This window comes from Coturnix japonica, chromosome 5 (assembly GCF_001577835.2).
Source record: "Coturnix japonica isolate 7356 chromosome 5, Coturnix japonica 2.1, whole genome shotgun sequence".
In the NCBI taxonomy this organism is placed as follows: Eukaryota; Metazoa; Chordata; class Aves; order Galliformes; family Phasianidae; genus Coturnix; species Coturnix japonica.
This window is the reverse complement of record NC_029520.1, coordinates 19,869,578-19,896,567: the sequence shown is the minus strand read 5'-3', so window position 1 is coordinate 19,896,567 and position 26,990 is coordinate 19,869,578. Positions and strand designations below refer to the sequence as shown.

The 26,990-nt window shown below is 46.6% G+C and overlaps 1 protein-coding gene across 6 annotated transcripts in view; it reads right to left on the bottom strand.

The window, feature by feature from the left end:
- PRDM11 (PR/SET domain 11) overlaps positions 1-26,598 on the bottom strand; it is a 45,595-nt gene extending 18,997 nt beyond the window's left edge. For 2 of the 6 annotated variants that reach the window (XM_015864485.2, XM_032445181.1), the window contains exons 1-5: positions 26,028-26,133; positions 11,666-11,784; positions 11,020-11,123; positions 10,138-10,400; positions 9,191-9,258 (exon numbers count right to left, since the gene is read on the bottom strand). In XM_015864485.2, the coding sequence (XP_015719971.1) occupies positions 9,191-9,258; positions 10,138-10,400; positions 11,020-11,123; positions 11,666-11,781 (551 nt within the window). In that variant the 5' untranslated portion in view covers positions 11,782-11,784; positions 26,028-26,133. Of the gene's footprint in view, positions 1-6,404; positions 6,461-7,232; positions 7,301-9,190; positions 9,259-10,137; positions 10,401-11,019; positions 11,124-11,665; positions 11,785-26,027; positions 26,134-26,505 lie in introns of those variants that run through there. The other 4 variants (XM_015864486.2, XM_015864487.2, XM_015864488.2 and 1 more) reach the window with 4 other exon arrangements.
- Positions 26,599-26,990: the final 392 nt, after the last annotated feature.

The window sequence follows — 26,990 nt, the reverse complement described above, 5'->3', positions numbered from 1 at the left end:
AAATAATGATTTGCAGGCACAGTAAGAGATAATGATTCCTACTGCATCCATCTCTTAGCTTATAAAGCACTTAAAGCATGGGGAAAATAGTTAAATCTTCTAGTTTCTATGAATAGGAAGATGCCCTACATCCCAAGCTCTGTAAGGCCTGAGATTCCTCTTTGTCAGTGCAGAGGGACAGCCATATTACTCAGCTGCTGTAATTCACAGTGCTTTGTTAGACGTTAGCAGAGGGACAGATGGGTTGGGTTTGGCTGCTAACCTTCCCCGCATAGTCTGAATATACTTGGAGAGGCCATGAGAGCATGCAGCAACTCTGGACAGGGAAACCTTCTTTACTTTATATGAAGCAGACTAAATATTGTGTTTTCTCTTTCGTGATCTGGTAGTCCGTGCAGGAGTGGTCTGTTTTGGAGGCAGTTGGTTACACTCTGCACCGGGCTCAGGGGGTGGTTTTGAGCAAGCTGCTTGCAGAATAGGCCCCCACTTGACACTAGGGCTCTGCATCCTATGAAAACTCTGGACTCCATCACGGATTTCTGATAGGGTCTGGCACATTTGGCCAACCTGGCTGGTGAGGTCAGTCATCTTCTGACCAATGACATGCATGCTTTCTGCCATGTCCCTTTGAATAGCCACCAGCTCCTGGCAGAACTGCCTGAACAGGTCTGTTTGTTGCAGGTGGGAATGAAGAAGCTGGCGATCAAAGCTGGAGAGAGGCGGGCTCCTTGTCCGGGGACGTGGGGATCTGCAGGATGAGGAGGTGCGCGGTGAGGGACGGTGCAGTTCCTGCCTTTGGCTGATAGCTTCTGAGTGCTCCGACGAGGAAGAGGTGTGGAGGAAGGAGGGCCTGGAGAGATGACTGATTTCTACACTGGCCCTCTGCAGCGATGAGGAGTGGTGCTCCTGAGAAGTTCCTGGCATCTCCTCCTCTTCATCAGCTTAAACAAAAGAGGAATCAGGAATCATTAATGCGAAATCCCCCACAACTCTGACTTCTGTTTCAAGATATTACAAAAAACATGAAAAAAAGTCTTCCCCCACCCCTGCAGCCTGTAGCTCATGGTGAGTAAGTCAACGTGCACTTGCTGCAATGTTAGCAGCTGGTTAACAAGCCTCATTACAGAGGCCTGAAGAGCAGGTGAACTCAGCCAACAGAGAAGGAATCCAAGCTGCCATGGTATCCTGCAAATAACATTACTCATAACTAGAAGATAAGTCAATTTCAGACAGTAGCAATGACTCACTTTCCCCAAAACCACAACTAGCTAGAACACTCCAATTTTTTTGGAGGGACAAAGGTTCTTGGCCATTAGTCCAGCTCCAAAACATCCCTGACACATTTTGTTCCTTATGCAGAATTGCTGCACCCATACTATTTCTTACATCCTCATCACCAAGAAAGACATAGACACAGAACTCACTGCTCACAAAGTCTGTACTGCAATGTGGCTTGCCACCTCTGAGCAAGGTAACCACACAGGCAGGCATAGAAGAAAAACAAAAACCAAAGCAAAATAGCACTGAAAATTTCTTATTAGACTGATAAATATCTAGTGATTTGTCAGTTTGTGTGAGCAACCATGCCAAGCATAAGAAAAGATGTCATTTCTCTTGTTACAACTGCACTCTACCTGCTTGCTCAAGGAATATTAATTTTACCTCTGAAACAGAGCAACTGGCTTCCAAGATAAATGTAAAGAATGACCACGTACCACTTGTCACTACTTGAAAGATTTTTCTCCTTGCATTCCTACTAGCACTGTTACATCAGATAAAAGATTTTGTCCTTACTTTCCTACTAATATTGTTATGTCAGATATAAGTTAAGATCTAATGTGGTAGGACAGTGCCATCCGTCAAGTATTAGTTAAATTATTTCCAACAAGCTATCCCTTCCTTCTCTCCTGTGTATCCCTAAAAGCTCACAGACCAAGAAGTTCCACTTCCAGACAAGGAAAACATAAGTATGCATCTGGGGAAAGACTCAAAAACCAGTTTGGGGTTCAACACCGGAAGGTATCCAAGAGTTGTGGTGCAAAAAGATTAACTCAGAAAGCAGGGTCAGTAGTTTCTTAAAAGAAATGTTGAGAAGGGAGCCACTATCATCTACTTTTTCCAATAGTACTTGCACTGAGCCTTCAGACTGCTAGCAAGAAACCATTACTGGCCTGACTTCATAGCACAACTGTTGAGGATCACTGAGCTACCCCCAGGAGCCCTTCTGAAAGACAGTCACCATGCAGTGATCCACTAGTGGTAGGCAAGGGCTCACAGCTTGAGAGCATTGCTATTTTAATGTGATACATGCAAGATGAAGAAATCCTAATCCTTCACAAATACTCCTTCACAGACTGGAGGCAGTTGTTCTTCATCTACTGTTGTTCTCTGTCTTGTAGGACTAGATCAGGCTTATGATCTGTTAAGAAAGTGGAATCCATTATCTACCCTTAGAAGACAGAATGAAAAAGGACTAGATAATCAGATAAGGATGATCTCAACTTTCCTTCAATCCATCTCATCACCCCATAATCACCAGAGAAGGCAGGACTGCCTTGAAACAAAACACTGCAGCACGACCTGGCTTGACGGGCAACCCAGCACCTCACAAAACACACAGTGCTCTTCCAGCGTCAAACTGAGAAAGGCAAGCATAAGACAAAGAGGTGTTAAGGCAGTAATACTTACAGCTTGTTGACGGGCTGTCAACCACATCCAGATCCGCTCTCCGGAAGCTGTGCACATGGTGTGATGAATGCAGCGTTGACTCAATAGCTCTCTCATGGGCGGTCAGTACGATGGCCGAGGGCCGCCCCTTGCTGCTGGGGCTAGAAAGGGATCTCTGCATGAATGCCAGTTTGTCCTTGGTCCTTCTCTTCATGTCGTCCCATCTGTGTTTAATGTCTTTTACAGACCTGGGGACCTGGCTGACTGATGTGATCTGTCTGGCTATGTCTTCCCAGATCTTGTCCCTGTCAGCATGAGACAGACGCACTGTCTGCCTCCCAAACAGCATAGCTTCATTTCGGGTCACCTCAGTGACCAGAATGTCCAATTCTTCTTTGGAAAACTTGGGCTTCCTCTTTCGTTCAGCCATGTTCCTTGAGTTGAACACCCCACAAAGCACAATTGGATAAAAGGAAATCAGCACAAAGCATCCCCCTCCATCCAACAACTTGACCAGTGTTGCACTTGGGCAGAGGAGTTTGGTGGGATCAAGCTACCCCCTCACCTGTAACAACCTCAGTTTTCTCTCAATCGTACCACGAAAAGGTAGCCACTTTGTTTTTAAGAAGCAACTTTCAAGCTTTAAAAAAAAAAACAAACAACAAAAAACAAATACCAAGCGAGACCAGTGTGAAAGAGCCTTCCTAGCTTTACAGTTATAATGCAGTTTTACATTTAGCCTGATGCTGTAGCATAAGTATGAGGATTTCAGTACTGCTTCATTATCAGCTTCTGCAGTTTGTGTACAGAAAAAAGAAAAAAAAAAAAGCAAGAAGACTTTCAATTGAATTCATGAATTAGCTGCTAAGGTGACATTGCTTGAAAACAGGCTCCTGAGGAAATATAAAGGTTTGAAATGTACCTTACTGTTCTGCCTGGCAGAACACACAAGGCAAGCTTACATCACCCTCTCTATTAAAACTCATAGAATCTCATGCAGAGGCTACACTAAATTAGATTTATTTATTTATTTATTTTTTTCCCCAGGGTAAAGAGATCTTAAGCAGTTCCATGGGCAATTTCTGTCCTTTGTTCTTCCTAAAGAAAAGTCTCTTCTTCAGCACCAGGTACTGAGCTTCCAACATTTGTTTGCTTCAGAGCGACCATTTATTTTACCAGAAATGGTTGCCATTTCCTATTGTTCTCAAAAGGAATGAGGCCACCCACTTGCTTTTCTTGGCCAGGCTTTGCTGCCATTGCTGCTGACAGGAGCCCGTGCCTAGCTTCTACTGCTTTAAGAGAACAATGTGTAGCCTAAGGCCATTGAGAAGAAAAAAAAAACAAACAAAAAACCAAAGTTTTAGTCCTAAATATTGCTTTTCATTGGGGTCAGTAAGGGGGAAGAGCAGATCTACTCCCTATGGAAGGAGAACATACCACGTGAATATGTTGTTCTATATATAAACAAATGGGATTACAGACAGAGGAGTAAACCACGGCTTGGGCAATGAAAACCTGTGTATAAATAAGCAATGCAGCACTGGAGAGATCAGGCAGCCACAGACAAGCTGGGCCATGGAGAAATCCTAACACCTGCCTTTATCTGAACACCGGCAGAGCAAAATAAGAGGTCAAAATGTGCTTTAGAAAGACTGTTTTTTCATGTCTTCAAACAGTTAAAAGCAAGTATGACTTCTTTTTAATGAGGTCAACTTTTTCAGTGTTCACGTGATACAGTTCTAGGAATTTTAAAAGGAAGAATTTTAAAATGAAATCTGTGTCAGCACGGACTTCTGGTTGAGAACACAACAAATTTGAGGTAGAACACTTCAGTGTTAACAAAAATCACTCCCAAAAGTTGTTACTGCAAACCTAGAAAACTAATGTTTAGAAAGGATACCAAAATGTAACACGGTAGAAAGAAAACATCTTAAGAGTTTGGACACCTAACAACCTTAGTGCTGCTCTGAAGCATCACCGTGAGATGGAATATCTATCTGCTTCCCCATATGCTTTCTCTTTTTGGTCCTAAATTAAGTGAAAGCAATGAAGCTGTCGTTAGTATTATTGTCATCTTAGGGAAAAAAAAAATCCCACTAGGATAGCTCGGGACTTCCTCTTCCAAGAAATTAGACTTAATCCTAAAATCCTGGCTCCATGTCATCTCACAGAGAGACTTTAGCAACCTCAAAATACTTTCTGAAAAGTTAGTACAAGCCAAAGGCCTCTGCTGTTTTCTTACTCATTCCACGCTGGTGATGGCCCTGCTGGAACCTCCTGCCTTTCAGCACTGCCATGGCTCAGCAGAAATGAAAGGCACACTTCTGGACTGCAGACTAAGAAAAGCTTACAGAAAGGCAAAGCAGCTCCTGTCAGCCATCATCCTTGTTTCTCCTTCATGCTGCAAGTACCCATAGAACTACTAAACACTTCATGCATAGAAACAAGACCCCAGTGAAAAGCTCCTCAAGTGAAAAGGAGTAACGATATTTTGTAAAATGTCCCTTGGTAGAGAAAAGCCTGCAAAACATAATTCACTCTGGAGTTGCTCAGACCCTTCTAATGAGATTAGGAAATCCGTGCTCTCTCTGCCCTGCAGAATCCATGGCTGCTGTCATCAACACAGCTGCACCAATGGGGCATTTTCACCCCTTTTTGCCCTTCCCAGACAGAGTTATCTCATCAGGCACATTCAGCACAACCTGGGGCAGACTCAGCTTTCAGATTTCAGGGCTTCCTCTCATTTGCTCCAAGAGGACTTTGGTCAAAACTATTTAAGACTACGCAAGTACTGCAATAGTACACTAGCCACATAAAGAGATCCGGCCACTTTTAATCATGAATTCAATTAATGTTAGCTTCCCAGTGGGAATATTAACCTCCTCCTCCTAAAAACGCAGACAGTTTTACTGCTTTCTCTCAGTGATCTTTGTCCCTTCATGCACTTCCCCTAGCATGCAAGTTATCACATGAAACAGTCACTGTTAGCTGCAGGCACCTCGATGGGGATGTTGAGTGGGTTTTACCAGGCTTCAGAGGAGGCCCAGCAGTATGGCTATGAATTTACAACTTAAGCCAGGTCAATCTGGAAGTGCAAGACTACAACTAACAAACCAAAAGTGAAGTCATAAACTACAACAGTGGGCACTTGATCACTCTACAAAAACATTAAACAGCTCTACTTTTCTTTGCCTCTAAGAAGCAAGCATGTAATTTCTTCAGAGCCCTGGGAAAAGAAATCTACAGTGATTATATGCTGCAGCACTTCAGTATCCATTTGCACTGCATAGCTTTCAGTCTCTAGCACTTAAGAACCTTCTATCAAGTGGAAAAATTAACAGAGACCAGTATACGAAGCTCAACAAAATGACTCATGTATAGACTGGTGGCTTTTCCTGAACACACAGACAGACAGTGATCCTAATATCTATAAGTATGCATATGTACACAAAATAATTATTTTTGAAGAGGTCTTGTAAAATCAATAGAGCAGCTCATTGCTTAAGAACCTATTGACCCAAGTCGGTCCTATTTTGAGCAGGCTAATTTACAGAGATCCCTTCCAAGATCTATTATTCAATGTAGATCAACATGCACATGTCTCCATTATAAGGAGGATAGAGGAAGATACACAAAACGATCTTGTACCCCATGGCCTTTTTTGTCACTGTGATTGGAGGGAGAAGGAGACCAAGAGGAAGGCAAAGGACAAAGAGATGAAGAAATCTTGCACTAACCTTTTCACAGGGGCTGAGGGAGAGGATGAATTTGAGCTGTGCCAGAAACCTGAGAACTGAGATAGTCACATGTAAGAAAGGAGAGACTATATATACCAAAATCAGCCTGGAAACTCCACACGAGGCACAGCACTCCAGCAAGTTGTTTAGGCACTACCAGTTTGCAGATGCTTCCTTATCCTGCACCTCAATCCAGGCAAAGTGATACAAATACAGGGTGGGAGAGTTTCCTGGATTTTCTTTCTTAGTGTCTTTCAGTTTCTGGTCAGATTTATTTATTTAAGTAATATACCCATAAACCAAGTAACAGAACTTCCTCAGAAGCAACCAGGAGCAACAGTTGGTGGTTTGTGTCCAAGAAAGCAACAATTTCATCTGAGTGTCACCATGATTTGTGGTGTTCGGTCATTGAGTCCCCAGAAACAAAACAACAGAGGAGGAGGTTTACACACATCCCTGCAGTTCAAAGCCATGAAGTTTTGTACAGTAGTAGAAACAGCAGTGCTTTACACTAGACAAAGCATTATTCTGGTGCCAGTGGCCAGATTAAGAGAACATGCTCTCAGCATCAGGAGCTTCTCGACTGATTGACTAAGGAGGGAAAGGGCAAGAGGATGTTACCATTGCCATGCCATCTGCTATGCTTTGTACTCCTTCCTTCCTTCCACTGCCCTGGGTAAACTTAAAACAGCAAGTGCTGTGATGTACAAATTGTTCTCAGAGGGAACATGAAAATGGACTCAGATGTGGCAGTCAAACAACAAAAACAATAGCCAGATCTACAAGAAGAGGAGTCAGACCAAGCTCCCCTCCCCATGCCATACCCACCTACCCAGAGGGTGAGTAGATCTGCTTTGCAAAGCACTCCATCTGTGAGTGATGGCAAAGAGCATCATCTGAAAAACAAAAAGAGCGCTGTCTACAGCGTCCTGCAAGTACAATTTCTGTGGGTAATCTCTGTGACACATAATGTCTTCGCACAGGATATCGTGGGCATCTCTATTTGAAAGCTGGTTATGTACAAAAGCAGTGATTATTGAAGACTGGTATCTTCACATGTACTGTCAGTCAGACTCCAAGTAATACTGCTATTTGAAACATTTTTCAAGAGTAAAACCAGGAAGATCAGTAAGGTTGGTATAGCCTGCACATGCCCTCCAAGACATACTTCCCTGGAAGAGCTGCAAACACCCTCTTAACTCCCCCTACCCTTTTCACAGTTTCAACTTCCTTGCTTTTCAAGGCTGTAAAAAAATAGTCCAGATCATACTCATCTTTAGATGTAATCATGGCAAATACATGTTTAAATGAGAACATTCTGTTCTTTGGTGCTGGGACCATGAGTAGAGCCCATATAAATCCAGATATCAAACTGATGTCAGCGGTACTAGAAAGAACAGTTAATCATACAAGTTTTGCTTTCCAAGATTGTTTCCTCCCAGTTTCACTGTCTTCCAGCCCACATAAAGAAGAGATATAATAAAAGAAAAATCCAACAGATTTCTAAGTTAATTATTTAATTCAATATACACGTTGTCCCCTTACCTAATTGTCCCCTGCACAGCTGCTTCTTTTTGGAGCGACAACTCCAGTTTCAGCATAGGACTAAGGGTTTCTCCCATCCAGTAGTAAACTGCCACAACTACTGGAATACTTACATAAGAATGAGATCTGCTAAACCTCACAAGCATACCTGTTAAAACAGCTGCTATCAGTGCACAGACTCAAATGGAGCAAGAGTTGATACAACCAGCTTTCATCAGCTACATTGGTCTTGCATCTGTCTGTATTTTGTGCCTCTAGTGACTTGACAATTGAAATTCTGAGACATCTGGGCCAAAAAAACAGTTAACTTCAACACTAACTTCATCTTTTAAAAAAATAAATAAATAAAGCCTTCTTGACAACAGCTACCTCCAAAATTCAATGCCTGAAAGCAGGATTGGTCCAAATGTGGGACTTGCCACAGTATGCAATGATGTCCCAGTCCGGTGACTCACAAGGAGTCCTGCACAAGGACACTTCAGAGCTTTGACTGTGCCTCAAGAGGCTGCAGAAATGACCTACATATGCGGATATTTGAAGCACTGCGTTGTTTTGCAGACGTTTTCTCTTACCACTTCAGTCAACAAACCAGAGCCAGCTGCACTCCTGGTTCAATACTCTTATTTGGGTCCTGCTTTCTCAAGTCCCTGGGCCAGCAGAGGGAGCGCAAGCACACTCACAGTCCCTGCATTAGGAGCTGCAGCAACTCACACCATGTTTCTCATAACACAGCAGAGCTGATACTACTAATGACAGTCATCACAGACAGCTGTTTCAAGTGAAACTCAGATTGGGGAAAAAAAGCACATCTTTCTATGTCTGTCAAACAGGAAAGGACAAAAACCCCAAACAGAACAAATTACTTTGGGGATCATGCAAAGCATTTTTCAAATTTCTGAACATAAAGAAAAAAAAAAAAGAAAAAAGAAAAAAAAAAAAAAGAAAAAAAGGCGTGAGATCGGCCAGCATTTCTAAAGGTGGATAAACAGGCTTTTCTTTATCATTTGTCCTCGTTCCAGAAAACAGCCATCCTCTATACACATCCTTGTTTTAGTTCCTGTCATTGAAACTGGCTCGGAAGGGGTTCTCAACACAGCAAACACTGAAAGAATGTGAGCAAAATCTCTGTGGAAGTATCTGTTGTTCAGGTTTGTTTTTCTGTCACACAAAACAAGGAGTGTTTGATGGCCTCTCTGGAACACAAAGCCCCAGAAGGGTAGAAAGAAGAGAGCTGGACTCACCTCATCCAGTTTGCTTTGGTTTCATCTGTCCCATCAATGGATTTGTAGCGGTTGTTCTTGTCAACTATCTGCAGGACAGAACAGATGCAGCATATGAACTGGCTGGTTCTGACAGAAGGCAGACTTTGACTTCCAGATTGGCTCTGCTTCCAGCCTCAATTCAGATCATGAAACAATGCATGGCAGTTGAATCAATGAATCTAAACTTGCCCAGTCCTGCAGACTGCTGCACTGGATATTTGCGTGGAAGCCACTCTGAACTAAGAGACTTCTTCCCATTACAAATACCTGTAACATGGCACTATGGACGCAGCTGACAAAATGGCTAAGTCCCCAGATACATAAGATGAACCTCCCCTACATGCCAGAGCTGATACACACACTCATTTTATAGACAGAAGAGTGTGAGCAGTATTTCATACTAGAAGCTCTCTTTTTTTTCCCCACCTAGAATTCAAGTCCCACACCTTATTTCTAACAATAATTAGTACTTGTTGATGACTCTGTCTCTAGAGATATCTGTGATATGTCAGCCTCACAGGCTAACAGAAGTCTGTGGTAGTAGAGTGAAAAAAGACAATATCTGGTACATGTAGATCAGTTCCTGATGGATTGGAAGAGCTGCATCTATTCTTTTCAAAGTGATGATCAGAGTGGAGGTTGTGCTGGACAAAGCTTAGAGACTGAGTGGGGATGGAAGAGAATGGCAAGAGGGAGAAAAGAAGCAAGCTCTGCTTTCTGTAGCTGGTGTCATGACATCTGATCTTCTTTTGCTTATCTATACCCTGAAGCTAATCATTATGGCAGGTCAATCTTTGCCTATCAACCACATGGGTCAGCATAAGAGCTTCAGGGAAGGAGGAAGATGGCTAAGTTCTGGCTCCATGACCCACTAAGTGCCAGCTCTGGGCTGAAAAGTAATTTCCTTAGGGAGACTGCTCACTCACCAGCCACGAGAAGAATCCTGCAGACTTGTCCTGGCTAGAGATCTGCCCCTCGTATGGCCCGAAGATATGACCTTTGGGGATCACCTCGTTCATACAGCGCACGTCGTTCTCCCCACTGGGCTCTTTCACCACCTCTATGCCAGGCGGGATGGTCAGTGCTGCCCGGTCAGGGATGCCAACAGGCACTGGTGTGTCAGAGACGAACACAGGGGGGCCGTGGTTGGGGCACTCATCCACAAAGTATTCTTGGCAGGACTCACAGACTGTGGGAGGGAGGGGAGCAGGGGTTAGGTTGGGTAGATGTGACACCCACTCTGGCTCGAACAACACGTGGTGCTGAGGTCAGCTCACCTCACCCTCCTATTCTATCCCCAGCTCAGCCAAGACCACAGTGGCAGGTAGAGCTGAAATCCCCATCACCATGTAGTCTTGCAACTTGTCTCATCACATGCCTCTCAGCAACCGCTCTGCCCCAGCTCATACCTGTCCATCCCAAACCTGCACGCTCTAACAAAAAAGCCTCTCTCTCCCCTCACGCAAGCACCAGCGGTGAATGCTGATTTACCACTGATGGCTTCATGTACAGTGAAACCCACTCACTGTCTGCAAAGTCAGAACAGGGAGACTTGCTGGTCACACACCCAATGGGAAGGAAAACCAGTGTCACTGAAGAGAAATACCCTCATGTTATGTCCTTCATCCTGCTTTGGAGACAGGAGATGGCATTCCTAATCAAATGCATCTTCTTCAGAGAGTAGGCACATTTGTCCCCGGCTTTTACTTTCCCTGCTTCCTGCCCCAGGACAACAGGCTGCCAGTTAGGGAAGCCTGAGCTCCATACAAACAGAGGTACTACTGTTCTCTCACTAACAGTACACTTACACCAGAAATCCACTTGCTGGAAACTCTTGGTCATGATCAAATCCCGTTTCCCTTTCAGTTTCTTGGGCTCCACATCCATGGACTGTGGATCAGGCCTTCCAGAGCTGGGGAGGAAAACAACAGAAAGACAACTTTAACCAACTAAAACCTGGGAAAACAAACAGAAGAACAGAGAAAATGGGGCCATGGGGGCTGAACAACTCAGTCCTCATACCTGCAGCAGAGAAATGATTCAAATTGTAACCCACGCTGCCAAAAGACAATATTTGAGATACCTTCTGGCTAGAGCCTACAGGATTTTGTGGCTTCAGCTAGAACACCTCCATGCATAACATGCAGCTAGCCCACCCACCCATTAGATACATGCAGAGAAAATTCCCACCAGCAGAAAGGTTGCTTTGCTCTACTAAAGCCCCGGAATGTGTTGGCCAAAGGCAAGGCATGGTTCTCCACACAAGCCAGCACTACAAGGCTGGATGTGAACTAGAGCATGCAGCAGACATGCCTAGCACATGAAAGGGTGTCATCTCTGCCAAATACCTCAAGGAAAATCTCACTAGTGAGAGTTTTAGCAACTCTGTGAGGTTCAAGTATGGATGATGAGAGAAGAGGAAAGAGTGCATCTGACTAAAGCTCAGCTGCCTACCAAGGTTGTCCATACTCCTGGTCCCGGTGTGGAGAGCAGGCCTCTGTTTTTATTGTCACCATCTCTCCTAAGGAAGCCTGGGTCTGGTTCAAACAGTCCTTCAAGTTTTCACTCATGTTCTGAAAAAGGAAGAAAGGAAGGAGAAACGTGAGCATCCAGGAAATCACAACCCTCCCCCTTCAGATGAGGATCCAACCAGCAGGCCTCCCCACAGCACCAAGAACAGCCATCAGGACAATGCCAGGGCATCATCACACAAAAGTAGGTGTAAACTCCTTTCTACCATGAGAAGAAAACAGCAGATCAGTTGCACATCAGGCAAAGAACGTGAAACACTACAGAGGAACCTGAGGCACAGGGAATGCAAAGTATGCTCCACAGAAAAGGTACATGTGGAATTTAAGACTTATGGATAGGTTGTGTTACTGAAACACTGAGCATGATTATTTCAGAACAAGCCTTTGCAGACAGATTGCCAAGGAGAAATACAAACGGCAACGTGAACCAGACCCTGTCTGCAAATCTAACATATGCCGGTCTTCTTTTGTGAGCAGACCAAGTTTTCACATATGAAGATGGAGCTTTCAGTGTGCTCCGGATACCTCTGACAGGTAGGTAACAGCCTACTGCAAGACCCTAAAGTGACTGCACAGGTCACGTTCTCAGCCTTCCCATCCCTTGCAATGAATAAAGCTGAGTGATCACCATCACTCTTGTAGAGCACAGGGTGCTGCAGTGAAAATGCTTTTCCCTTAACCCTCCACAAGAGCCAGGAACCTCTTAATTACGTAAGGCAGAAAGCTTCAAATTGTTAACACCCCACACTTCTTACTACAGGGTGCTACTGAGAAGAAAATATTGATGTGGAAAGCGATAATAACTCAGAATTAGTTTAGCTAAGATTTTATTGTACAAATCAGAGCATCACAGCTCAAGACAAGAAACGAGGCTGAGTAAGAGCTGCTTGTCTCTTCATTCCATTCATCTTAAGATCTTATCCAAAGCACATAAGCTGGCTGTTCTGAGGCCTAATACCAAATTGAACAGCTTTGCAGCTGCTCCCCAGACCCCATGACCCCCTTTTTCCCCTTTTGCTGCACATTCACAGCACCTGAAAGAGAGGCTGCAGCAGCTGAGCTGCCAGCTTCTGTCAAGAAAATCAGTGGAAGAGCTCATCTTCATTATGACTTGACTGGATACCCTTAAAAATCATGTTCACAGGCCACAAATCCTTGAAGATAGGAATTCTCTTATGCTGCACACGCTTGTGGAGGACTGAGTACTGTGGAAATCTGGTTTGCACTTGCACACTGTTTACAAGAAGAAGGAAGTCTACTCCCAGCCTTTGCAGCCCTTCTTTGTGCTAGGGGAATAAATGATTAATTTTTCCAGCCCAACTTCTCACATGCCAACCCACTGTCTGAAAGACCTTTATCACATGCATACTTAGGAAGCACCAGTTAATGTTCATACAGCACTCTGAAAGCAGAGCCTCAAGGTAAGTGCAAGCAAATAGATACAAACATGCACGCTTTAAGAGACTGTGTTTCATGATGTCCAACACAAGATAACATTTTCTTTTCAAATTACTATACACAGTCAGAGGAAAAGTGGTGGGGTGTCTCAGCATTTCAGAAGGGTAAGCCCCTCACCTGCGTTCCCCAGAGCAAGAACAAAGCCTTCTGGTCCTGTCTCTACTGGAGCTACATGCAGAGGCTACTGGCTTTCCTCTAAGAGAAGCAACAAACTTCCTGAGAAGTCTGCAGAAAAGCAGCTCAGGAGAAAAAAAAAGGGCAGCAGCTGCATGTATGTGTGTGGGGTGCTGCTTAAAGAACAAAAAGAAATGGATGCTGCCCCACAGCTGGTAGCTGTGGGGCCTGTGCTGGCACAGGAGAGGAATATGCTGGCAGTGGTGCAGACAATCTGCAGAGAATGCTGCCGAAATAAAAGCTTGGAGGACAGGGCATCTGGAACTTAAATGCTCACAAAGCCCAAGGCTCTTCAGTAGGAAGAGCTGCAGACATATGTCCCTGTGAGCAGACAATGGCTTCCTCTTCCTTGAGGGATTCCTGCTTTATGAAGCAAGAGGGACACCAGGGCTGTGCAGGCTGACCTCCTGTGCAACGCAGGCTGGGGCACTTCCTGGAGACAGTTCCTGGTTCAACTACAGCACACCTCCAAGATGAGCAGGAGGAAAAAAGAAATAAAATATCTAGTCTTGGTTTCATAAACGCAGGTTCCCATTCCACTGTACAGCATACTTCCCAGCCCTTCATTCTCATGGTCCTCCCTGAAGTCACTCCAACTTATCAGTTACATTCCTGACAGCCATGTTCCTGCACAGGCTGAAGCAGTACCTTGCACTGAGACACCACCCCCTGATCAAGATCTACACATTTGCATCCAAGTTCTGCATTTACTTTCTGACCATTGTGCACAGCTGGGATTTTATATCTGGCAAAACACCTCACAGCTCCAGGAGTCCTTGATCCTGCAAAGCTGCCAGGCAACAACCCCTTTCCTGGGTGTCCCACTAAACATAGGTTCACCTAGCCTGCTGTTTTCTTATCCAGCAAATGTAAGATCCCAGGCCTGTTGCTAACTTGTTTGTTTTCATCACCTGTGATTCTCCCAGACTTTGTGTTGACCACAAAGATCATCAAAATTAACTCTGTGTTTTTCTCCAGGACACTGATAAACTTGTTGATAAATGAATCCTAGTAGTCACTGATAGAGATACACCTGGACAAGCGTGGTTCTCATTGTCATCCTGCAACCTTTCATTTGGTCAGGTTTTCACTCATGCAGTGTGACACATTACATCATCCTGGCTGCTTATTGTGGTACAATTCCCATGCACTAAAGACTTAAGGCATACCAACATGTTTACCTTTATCAATCCAAACCACAGCAATGTCACCAAAAAATAAATTAAAAAAAAAAAATCCCACTACATCTGAAAATACTTATTTTCTGTACAGATAAAGCATTATAATTGATGTGCCCTTCAACCAAACCAAATCCCTAGCATTATTATATTGTTTTACAGGTGCCTCACTCCAACAACAGGAAGCCCGCATCAGATAGAAGGTAACCTAATATCCCAGTTTGGCCAGAGTAAACTTAGTATTAGCTTACCTATTTATGACTTCATCGCTCGCACAGAACATTTTTTTCAGTCTAACTCATTATGAATATATATATTTAAAAGAAAATGTTTTCAGTATTTCTGGCCCACAGAGAGCTGCTCAGCCAGCATTTTAACATCTCTTAATTCAAGCTAGACAAAACAGATAACTTAAAAATGTTCTGCTTTAGTAGCTGTTGTTTAGTTATTTCCCAAGCTACTGTTACAACAGAGAGCACTGCACTGCTGCTGTAACTGGCTGACTTAATCGGATGACAATACTATTCCTCGAGGGAAAAAATATTCCCCATTTCTTCAGTTCCAGGTGCCTGTAGACGACCCTGCATTTAGGACTCTTCTAGTTCCTGGTGCATGTAAAACTGTTGTTAATTTTTCTTAATTTTACTGCCCACTGTTTCTTCTTGCTTGCCCTTTCCCCCTAGTTTTCCACAACTACAAGTTTCTAAGGCACACTCCACACATTTCACATCCTTCCTGTACTTCATTATTTGAGCACTGATTATTTATTTTTTAGCTATGTTTTTATACTTAAAGATGAAGTTCCTTTGGAGACTTCAGATAACAGAGAAGCAGCATGTAAGCACAAGCAGAGTGGACTGCTTTGGTTAGCTGCTGAAGGCATTCCCAGGACACACATGTCCCTGCAGCTACCAAGACACTCAGCCCTCCCGATGCCAGCATGCACACAGCCTACTGCAACGTCCCAGCAGTGTGTTAGGGAAGTCAGTCCCTAAGTCAGAGGGATGCTGTGAGGATTCAGGTGCTGTCTGCACACAACAGCAGCTCCTCTGGACAAGAAAGGCAATCATGGTAGGAGGCACAACAACCATCTGAAGGCCCCGGACACCAGCGTGGCTGCTGCAAATCCCAATGGGCGCAGACAGTGCCACACAGTCTCCCATTCTCATTACAAAGTATACAACAGCCTGTAATGTTGTAACGCACCTACAGTGTCACACTGCCTCTCCCATTCTTATTACTAAGTAAACAACAACCTGTAACATTGTTACACAACACACTTAAAGATCTGCCTGGGCATTATCATCTCCCCAACAATAAAGGAAACAGTAAACACCAGCCCATCTGAGATGTGAAATGCGTGGAAAAAAAAAAAAAAAAGAAAGAAAAAAAATCCAAATGGGTTCTGGCATGAACAAACCTGTAAATTCCTGTCCTCAAGAATGCCGTCTTTATCACTGCCCCTCTTGTAGTTATTAGTTAACAGCCACAGACTCTTATCTGCCTGGATCAGGCTCCAAAACAGAGCTTTAATTTTACATTTTACTGGCACGTTTCCCAGATTTGGACATTCTTGCATGTGAAATAGCCATATAGGAATCCATCCCCTCCTCACTGCACAGCTCATTCCTTCTATTTCTCACTGCCGGCCTTCTAGAGGTCATTGCCTCTTCTTCTAACATTTTGCACAGCTTGTATAATATTTCAAAGTGCAGGCCCATGCATTAAGATGAACTTTATTTCACACTTTTTTCTCTAGTTGCATATTATTACCAGAAATAGTAATCCAGAACACTCAGCTACTGATAAGCCAAGGCGGGGAATAAAGCGCCACATTCAAGGCTCTGAGCTGCCCCCCAACAGCCACCAACAACCTGTGGAGACAGTTTTCCTCAAGATGCACTCACTTACCGAGGTCCTTGGCCATGCCAACCCTTTCAGGCCACTTAATAAAGTATCAGCTGGCCATACAGCCCATGGCACCGCCAACACACCTCAGGAGATCCCACTGAGTAACTGTGAGAAGCAGACTGTTCGGAAGAGGACCTTCCACAGAGAGCCTAACCCTGCACTATGATGCCTTGGCTTAACATCCCTCTGTCAAAGTACAATGCTCCTCTGGGTGAAGCTGCCCTGCGTCCCAAACAGTGACACACTAGTGGCCTGCCCCCTGCTTGCTACAATGTCAGCTGATGAGTACTGGGCTCTTCCATAACAGCTGCAAAGCACGGCTGAATGCATCCTTGTGTGGTGGGATGTAGGCTGGGGCACTCACAAATTCAAACTTCACTAATACAAATTACAGGGCACAGGCAATGCTGGACTTGAGCAGTGTGGCCTGCAAACAGGACATGGCTTAATCGTTACCAATTATTCCACTACAATCAGTAGCCGTGAACTCAACAAAAGCATAAGACATTTTCTTTCAGTTTTGAATTGTCAAAACACAGAATAAGACAAGGACTACAAGAATACTGGAAGCACCACCAATTTTGCTAGAGTTTTCTGAAGAAGTTTTGAGAACAACCTTTAAAACCATGGGACTTAATCTGTTTTACAGCAGGGAATGCTGTGAGTTGTCAGAGGTTTCAATGACCAGCTCAAGACCAGCAAATGAGATAACAGCATTTGGGTGCCATGACATCGATTTCCCAGTGTCGTTCCCATTGCAGGAAGCCAAAGAACATGGAAATTTCTATCTCCTTCATTTGTTTCAAATAGATGCAAGATAATTTATCACTCTTGTTTTTCCATGGTCTGTTAGCAAAACACACCATTGAAACCTGTCACCATCTTCCTCAGGATAGACCTGTTTCAGAGGAGGAAGACAGAAAAGTACTTCTGAGCTAATCCCCAAATTAGGATAAATTAGTTTGTCTTATTGAACTCATGGTGACTTCTAGTCAAGGTGGAAAACACACTGCTGAATTTAAAGGATTTGACATCAAATTCTATATTCCAGTCAGTCCACAGCATTTGCCCTCTGCTGATCCAGGAGCACGAAGCATTATGGATCAACAGAAGGCTCTGCAAACTGGATGACTTGGTGCAATTTCTATACATTAAGTGTTGAGTAAGGATATATTTGCACAGCAGGATGCTTGACGAAGTAAAGCTCCCATGCAAACCAAGCCTCTGAAACAGCTCAGTGTGCTGTGGAGCAAAGACAGCTGCTACTGCAACTGGAAGAATTTGCAAGAGACTTGCGGTTTTTAAAAGACATTGAAAACAATTCTCTTAAACTGGAAACTTATCATTTTTGGTATTTGGATCTCAGCACAGATCGCCCAGATTCATAGTTTAAAGGCAGAAGAGAGAATTAGGTCAACCTGACTGATCCCTTGCAAGTCACATGCCCTTACCTTTAGCCTATAAAGCCTATACAAAAATCTCCCAGTCTAGCAAGGAAGGGGAAGTGAAGCCAAGAGCATTTCATTTCAATTGCTAATTGCTGTCGCTGACAAGTTATGCATGAATCTCTTTAGTTTTGGGCACCAGTCAGCAGTTATTTTAAAGTGCCCTGCAGCCTTCTGGAATTGACTGAAGCACTCAGTGAAACAAGGGGCTGCTTTAAGCAAATGGACAGAATTACTTTTGGAGTTAATGGCTGTAAGAAACCTCACCATCTTTGGTCAGGACTGCCAGTTGCACTCCTTTGCCTTTGGCTTCCCCAACATAAATACACACCTACATGCACGAAGTTAAACAGGAACAAAAATTCAGTACTAAAACAAGATGCCATTCCACCAGCATTTTTCTACCCGAGGGCAGAACAAGAACTCCATCAAGTGACAGACATAAGTGTTGTTCCTTAAGGCACTACTTAAAGGTGTTTTGATGGTGATAGTGGTGTTGAACAAAAACATACAGAACTGAGCCTTGGATATATCCCTGTTCAGAACCTTCGCAGCTTTCCAGCAAGGTGATCTTCTGTGTCACTGTTCCAATTTGCCCTACATTATTTTAAGATGCTGGCATCAGAAAGCCACACTGATGTAAGGCTGAATCTGAAATAAACAGGAAGACTACAGACATAAAACCTTCTCCTTGACCCTACTCATTATTACATCCCTATCAGCATGTCCACACTCATGGCAGTCTTTTTCTGCTAGAACCTGGTACAGAAAGCTTTGGTGAGCTGCCTGCCCGTTCTGACCCATTCTTGTAAGTGACAGATTCACAGATCAGGTTCAGGTCACCCCTCTCCAAGTTCATAAAACCATTTTCAAACAGACAAGTGGAGTTATCTCAGCAAGGCCACCTACCAAAACTAATTGCATAGCTGTTCTGCCCCTGTAAATAGTTCCAGATCACCAAACATATTTCAGCTACACATTTCACCAGTGGTGAGTCACACTTTCTTCTACATCATGGAATAGGTGTCAAACAGAACTGGCTTCTCTCTTGCCCTCATTTGAAGGGAAAGGGTCACCAAGCCTACTTCTTTAAAAATGCAGCTCTGCATATCATAATGCAGAGACTCTTCTGTAGTGATCAAGCCCCAGCTTAAAATAGCTCGATTATATGCTCCCCTCATCTAGCACGGCAATGCCAGAGACTTGATCTTTCAGAGGTGAAAAACCACTTTCTACACTCATCTTAATCCACACACAGCTGATTTATTTGCACTCTAATTCTGTCCTTTAGCTCAAAGCATCCTCAGAGCATCCTTCACCCTCCTCACTGTTTATACTGCCACTTCAGTTTACATATTGGATGCTGACTCCCTATCAGTCACTACCTTTAGCTCCTAAGCCACTTGTATTTCACTGGCTTACTCCAACGTTAGCTATTACTTGGGTTTTCATGCACTGAGTTAACTGCCTTATGTAAAATCTAAGTATATCACATCCACGTAAATTTCTTTAAACCAACAGTAAGCTTCATAAAGAACAAAATTCCGTTTGAGGAGTATAAAACACTTTCCATAACACTGAGTCTCAAGCACATATCGCTCTACGCTTACCCTGGCCCGATGGCATACCATCCAAGCCATCATTTCCTTGCCCATCCACGTGGCTATTTTCAGGACTGTCTCAACAAGATCACTCTTTCAGCCTCTTGGACTTTCTGTGATATGTGAAGAGAGACAAAAAATGAACATCAACAAGCTCCAAAGACCCTCTCATTAATCTAGTACTTTCTTTGCTTCAGAGGAACGTGCTCAGATATCTTCTACTATTCTTGCCTGCGGAAAGATAGGAAGTTTGAAGTGAGGCCACAGCTCTAGGCTGGGAGAGGGAATAGACCCTTAGAAGAGGTCCATAACATTCCACAAGGCACACAGAGGAAACCTAAGCCACTCTGCCAGGCCCTGCCAGCCTGGGGCCCCACTGGAGGCCAGCTGCTCCAGCTAGCCCATGCCCTACATGGGCCAGCTAACACTGGCCTCAATGCATTTAACATTGGTGGAGGTAAACAGGGAAAGGGAAGGGAAGGTGTGGGGGCGGGCAGGAAGCAAACCCCAGACGCTGCTTTCTAAATAGCAGATGTGGCTATTCTGGCTAGCATACTTCCACTTTAATTTCTAACCCACAGAGATGGGAAATGATTCATGAAAAATCAACAGGATAAAATTAGCTGGAAGGCAGAGAGATAATTCGTGCAACCCAACCGTCACGGGCTGAAGTGCCAGCACTACCAGCACTGCCTGGCATTTTAGCCTCCGGTGCCCTTCAGTGGCTGGCATCAGGCCAGCGATCAGCCTCACATATATTTCCTTAGTGTCTGAACTATCCCCTCTGTAGAGTGTATGCACCTTACAGTCACACAGACCTTCACTCAACACTTTTAGTTCAAGGGTTTCTTTTTCCCCTGCTACCTGCAGTACTGCTTTTTCTTTTTTTTCCTCCTGCTGGTGAATGTTTTGTGGTGGTGGATGGGGCAGACAGGCAGCACAGAAAGGCTTGCACACACGTGGCCAAGCAATGCACGAAATTCAAACCGCCCGACCAAGTCCAAAAGTTCAGCGCGCTTCACCAGAGTGCCCTTTCCCTGCACAAAGCCAGGAACAGACACAGCAGCGATACCAACAACAGCTCTGTCTTTGTATAGACTACTGATTTTAAAGAAACTGCTTCCGAATTTTGTCACATGAAAGCACAAACCACAATTTCATCTTTAATATGGCCACATGATATTGGGTTTTTTGAGCAGCTGGCATTACCTACAAAACACACCCTCAGTTAAATAACCTGAAGGCAGGTGAGACACCCTCAGCCTCCCATCAGGCCCCAGGGCTTTCAGGCTGGCCCCATCCCAGCACCCCAACTTCAGGCTTCAGGTATCAGCTGTCAAAGCCTCTGCAGCAGAGCACGTCAACCCTTCTAGGCAAGCAGTCCTGACTGCAATGAGAATGGCCATTCTCTGGGACCTATGGGTACAGATGCAACAACACAGAAACTTGGTATTGTTTGTTCAGTTGGTACCTGTTCATTTCTGTTGAACGACATCACACAGTAGCTCCTCTGTGTCTGTCATCGGACTTTTGCACCACCTGAGTTACAGGACACAGCAAGTGGCTCCTTTCTTCCTACAGATTCTACCTTCCTCCTCCTACACCCCAAGTTATGTGGGTGGAAAATGTAAAAGTCAGAGTAAATCATACTTTCAACTGTTCCTAAAATTCCAACAAACTAGCTCAGCCTCTGAAAAGCACTAAGGAACACAGCAGGCAGAATGAGAGCAAATCAACTGTTCTACAAAGGCAGGGAAAGCAAAAGCAAGAGCCATATTTATTTCTTCTCGTTTGTACCCTCTCGCAGGCTATTAGGGAGATAAGATCTCACAGCACAACAGACATTATTCAGGGCTGGTAAATCTGTCTGCAGGTTAGGGGCTCATATTACACGGCTTGGACAAGCACTGGCCAAGCATGGGTCACCCCGACCCCTTTCCTTGGTGCAGGCAGCAGTCCAGATACTCCCAGTGTCAGATCTGCCAAGAAATCAGATATCCGTGTGCTGAATTCACCACCACCATCACTCGATCCGCACATTCCCTTCCATACAGAGAGGGGTGTTCAGCCCCCACACATCCTAATGCAGCAAAAAACTTTCCAGTAGGGGCTAAGTACCTCTGGTCCACCCCTTCAACACCCCCATCAAGTGCGTCTTCGACGTAAAGGTGTTGGGTTGCACAGAAACAGCTAATCCTTTACACTGAAGGCATTTCTAAAACGCTGGTTTAGTGGAAGCACAGAAGAAGTCGTTCAATTCCAGGCCAAGAAGAAGAGGGAGCACACTGCAGTGACTTTGTGCATGCAAGTCAAGGAGGCTACAAAAATTCACTGACTACCTCAAGAGAGCTCAAGGGCAACATTTCAACACCGGACTGCAGAATGAGACTATGGTTAAAGAGAAACAGAACTGACAGCTAAGTCCATCAGAGCTGAGGAGCACGTTAGCATCTGATTTAGTTGGTGCCAGCTCTCAACACATCTAGGGGATGCATGCAGTAAGCGGATCCACCTTTCTGGAGGTGCCGTCATTGCAATGGCAATGCAGTGCTGGCTGGCAAGGCTCTGCAAGAAGCCAGGTCCTGCCGTACCCCATCAAACAGTCCTTCTCTGCTTGGCTTAGAAGAGATTTGTTGAAGAACAGAGCCATTTACCTATATGCCATACATATGAAACCTTTCTGTGCAATCATAAAGGGAATTTAAAAAAAAAAAAAAATAATAAAAATCAGTAACCAAGAAGTTCCTATTCTTCAGAAACTGACTGACCTCATTATGGGCTCAGAAAACCCAAAAACAAACACTGCATGCCTAGACGAGTACATGACAACTCCAGAATGTATTTTATTGTTCACAAAAGTTTGTCATCAGTACTGGTTTTTCCTTCAGATGGTTTCCAAGTGTTTTCATTAATTTCCACTGGATGGATGAGAAGACTGGACCCTGCAAACTGCGGCATTTTTAACATCTGTGTTAGTCTTTCCAAACAACATGTCTCCAATTTAAGGAAAACAGCAGACCACATGAAGTCATCTCCAGCAGTTTTGGAAGGAAGAAACACAGGAACAAAAACCTACCAGAGACCCTGAAGTACAGCGACACGGGGATGCCAAGGGTTATCTGAATGAAAAGTGTAAAGAGCATTGTGCCAGGAGAGAAAAGGTAACGCCAGGCAAAATCAGGATGCCCTTCAAGGATGACGGTACATACAACCCATCTGTTCAGCTTTCCAGTTGCAGGGCTGCATATAAGTCCACCCAGCTTATTAATACATAGTTTATACAACACATTTTCAAAATAAAGCCTCATTGTACTGAGAGGGAATGCACTGGACAATGTTTCAAGCCTGGAAACAGCTGATGTCCCTGACCAACACTGGCTCCAATTACTGGCCTTCAATATGATACATATTAAAACAGAGGTCACTGGGTGCCAGCACACGCCACACACCCACAGCACTCCAGCTTGCACTCAGGAGGGTTGGGCAGGGCTCACCTGGGACCTGCATGCACGTGGGCTCCTGGAGCAAGGCAGGATGCTGCTGGCAGCATAGAGGAGCTCAGCCTTATCACTGCTTATTTTTGTCCCTCCATTGGTGAACCCTTCCTGCAGCACCATAGGACCTGGCTTCTGACAGATGCACCAAAGTCTGGAAATCCATTCTCCATCAGCCTCAGCCCAAGACACCTATATCTCTTCTGAAATTGATCCTCTATGCTAACATTGCACCAGCCTGAACTCCTTCACCAACAACTCTTAGTATCATGCAAGTTCCTAAAATGTATTTCTCAGGGGAAAAACAACTACCAATGCACAAGACATGGTGAGCTTTGTCCACTAACAAACTAGCTTTTCCTGTGCAAATGATAGATGTAGAACTACCCTGGCTGAAGAGCCAAAGCCTATGGAGGAGAGAAGGAAGGGGGCAGAGAAATGAAAATGTCTGTCAGTGTGCTCAAATGGGATGACTTTGCTTGTAATACCCTTCTGATGGGCCCCTTATTGATGGCTGTTTGTGACCAAGGGATTGCGCTGAAATGCTGCTCTGCAGTATGCATTACTGATCCCTCTCTGGAGGCTGCCAGTTCCTGCAGACTGCACCTTAAACCTTAAATTATACGTATAATGTTTTTACCTTCTGACTACAGAGAAGCTGTTCCGAGCGTGAAAGGCTGGAGCGCTGCCTCCCTGTGCTGTGGGCAGAGGAGCCCTTTGAACAACAGCTCCCGGGGATGTGGACTATTCCTCTCACAAGCACAGCACCAACCAGGAAATATAACTGCAAAGGCTTAAGAGGCATCTGACTTCGTGAAATAGTGCAGAAGTCAGAGAAAGGACAGGAGGGACTCCTCAAAGAGCCCCAGGCTTCACTCAGCAGCAGCACGTGCTGGCTGCCCCCCACCAGTATGGCCCTGCCTCACCTCAGCCCTGGGAACAGAGGGACCCGTGCTCAGAGAGCTCCAAACTGCAGTAAGGATGCACTTCCAGCCTACCCAGGTGTGGGCCAAAAAGAAGAAAACTGACTGCACATCTCTTAGAACGGCAGAAAGCTGCAACCCAAATTGAGGAATAAAGACAATTCTTCACTTGTTTTGGCTTTCTAATGAAAATTTGTTCTTTGTAGGTCACAGATATGCATTCTCAAGGCTAAGGAAGTGTCAGAAACATCCACCAACTTTCTCACCGTAGAGAACAAGTCATTGCCTCTCAGTTACTCAGCCCTGAATCCCCAAACCAAGCTCTAGCAGCCTCTCTCTTCACTTTGAATGTCAGTGTTATTACTCAGTTATCAACCAAAAACCCCAATCATTTTGTCTTCAGAACAACTTTTAGTTTCTTCATGCAAACCTTCACACCAACGCCAGCATCACATCAGCAACAGCCACTTCAAAGATGTAGTTCAGATGCCACGAACCGAAGGCATGTTCCAGTGGCCAAGGAAGCATTTTAAGAGCAAGTTATTCCTACCAGCAACCAGCAAAGCTCACAATGAGAAGGAATTCCTCACAAGCTGGCTCAGTAAAGTGCTGTGCTTTGCACTTGGTGTGCCAGGTTGAACTCCAGCATCTCCTGCTTCTACCTCGAATCCCCTGCCTGCAAGCCCAGCCAGCCCCAGCCTGCTCGGCCAGCACAGCCCTTCTGCAGCAAGATGGGCTGCCCCGATGCGGTATCTCTGATTGCAGCATTCCCTGCAAGGAGCAGACACACACCATCTCAGTACTTCCCTCTCTGATTACAATCTGCACTCAACAATAAGAATGCACTGTCCTCATCAGGGATGCATTTCTATTGTCAGGTTTATACACAAGGCTTTAGAAAGCTTAAATAGTCATTTCCCTTTCCACTTTCATTGCTTATAGAACTTGCCATTGCACAAGGGGAAATTTAGGGGTTTGAAACCTTGCCCAGGTGGCCTTGCTGGGAGCTGAGTCCCAGGGATAACAAACAGGCTGCTCAGCACAGTGCACCTGAAGCTATGCCTTGCTACCTGCAGCACAAAAAGCAACGCCTGGGCTGGCCTTGCGTGCTCTGTATTTCCTGGTGCTACAGAAAGACATTAATTGTGGGGAAGAGGAAGCAGTGCCAAGCCAACAGCTTTGCCCACGGGCACCAGCAAGGCTGTGTGTACACAGCTGGGGATCTGCAAGGGGGAGCAGAGCTGGAATCCCCTCAGGGACTCGCGGAGGAGGAGACGTGGGTTTCCTTGTGGCTCCAAACATCGGCTGCTTATGGAGCGTTCACGGAGATGTAAAAAACACTTATCAGCTGAAACAGAGTGCTTGAAACACCGGCGCGGCTCCGACCAGGTTTTTCACGCGACTAAACACACTAGTTGGGGCGGGCAGCGCAATGTCAACTTTTCCACTTCCCACCGCGCGGGATCCGGGCAAACAAGCGCGCTGTTAAAGACAGGGCAGACGGATTTTCCGCAAGCACAGAACGCAGCCAGGGCGTGCGGCAGGAGCTGGCCGCATGCAGCACTCCCGCGCCCGACGCGCACGACCGGGGCTGGAAGCGGTCCTCAAACTTCCAGCCCTGCCCCTGCCCCGCGCCGAGCCGAGTCGAGCCGCGAACAACTTCCAGCCCCACCCGCGGGTCGCTCCGCCCGACCCAGCCGGGCCCCGGCTCCCGCGCCCCCGGGGAGCGCCCCGCGCCGCCCCGCCCCGCCCCCGCCGTCCATTGGCCGCCGGCTCCGTCACTCGCGGGCCCCGCTCTCCGCCGCGGGGGGAGGGCGGGCGCAGCAGCCGCCGCGGTGCGGGTGGGAGCGGAGCGGAGCGGCGGGGAGTGGCGGGGCAGGGCCGGGCGCCTCCCGCCGGGGAAGGGCGAGGGGGAGAGGGGCGCAACCGGACGGCGGGGCGCCGCGGGCACCCCGTTCCCGCAGCCCTCCGGCGCGACCCCCGGGCGGGGCCCTCGTGCCGCCCGGCCCCTTCGCCGCCTCCTTCCTTCCCCCCCACCTCCCCCGCCCGTTCTCCGCAGCCATTTTCGTGGCCACCTTGGCTACCAGCGGGGCTGACTCACCTCGGCGCTGCGGGCGCGGGGGGCCCGCCTCGGCGTCCGGGGGCCCGCTCCGCCCTGGGGGGGCCCGGCTGGCTGCGCGCTGCCTCCCCGCCGCCCCGCCGGCCCCGCTCGCTAGTCGCAGGCGAGGACGGGTCCCGGGGCCGGGCCGGGCTCGGCGGAGGCGGCGGCGGCTCCCTCCCTCCCGGCCGTGACCACCATCTTATTAGCACAGGAAATGACATGGAGAACGGAAGAGAGGGGCGTTCGGGGGCCGAGCCCGGGGACCCCCCGAACCGGGGGGAGGCGCCGCCGGCCCGCCCGGCCCGGCCCGCTGGGGCTCCCCGGGGCCGCCGCGCTCCCGCCTTCCTGCAGCTGCCCGCCCGGTGCTGGCGCCCGCGGGGAAGCGGGAGGAGGGAGGGAAAAAAACAAAAACGGCCACAAAACCCGCACAAAGCAGAAAAACAACACCAGCGAAATCCAGACCGTCCCCGCTTCCCACCTCCTGCTCCGGAGCCTGCGAGTCCCGTGCGGAGCCGGCGGCGATCTGTAGCCGCCCCGGGCGGGCAGGGGCTCGGGAGGGGGGGGGGGGCTTTTAAGGACTGAAGCGGCTCCCGGGCAGGGCGCGGGGGGAGCCCGCGGCTCAGGGACTTGGCCCGGCCCGGCTCGGAGGGGCTGCCCCGCGCTGGCCCCGCGCCGCCCTCCCGCAGCGGCCACCTCTAGCACCTGCCGCCGGGCCGGGCTGCGGGAGCCGCGGGGAGCCGAGTCTGAGCGGCCCCCGGCGGGCGGTGGGTGCCCCCGAGCCCCGGTGTCGTCGCGTCCCGTGGGGAACGCGAGGTTCCGTGCTCGCAGAGCTTCGCTGCTTTCAGCCCACCGCCCCATAAAGCAGCCCATCAGACGGCAATGCCACACCGAGCCGTGCCTCGAGCTCTGCCCCCAGCTCTGCCATGAGGCCGGGGGCAGCGTGCTGACTGACAAAAAGTAGGC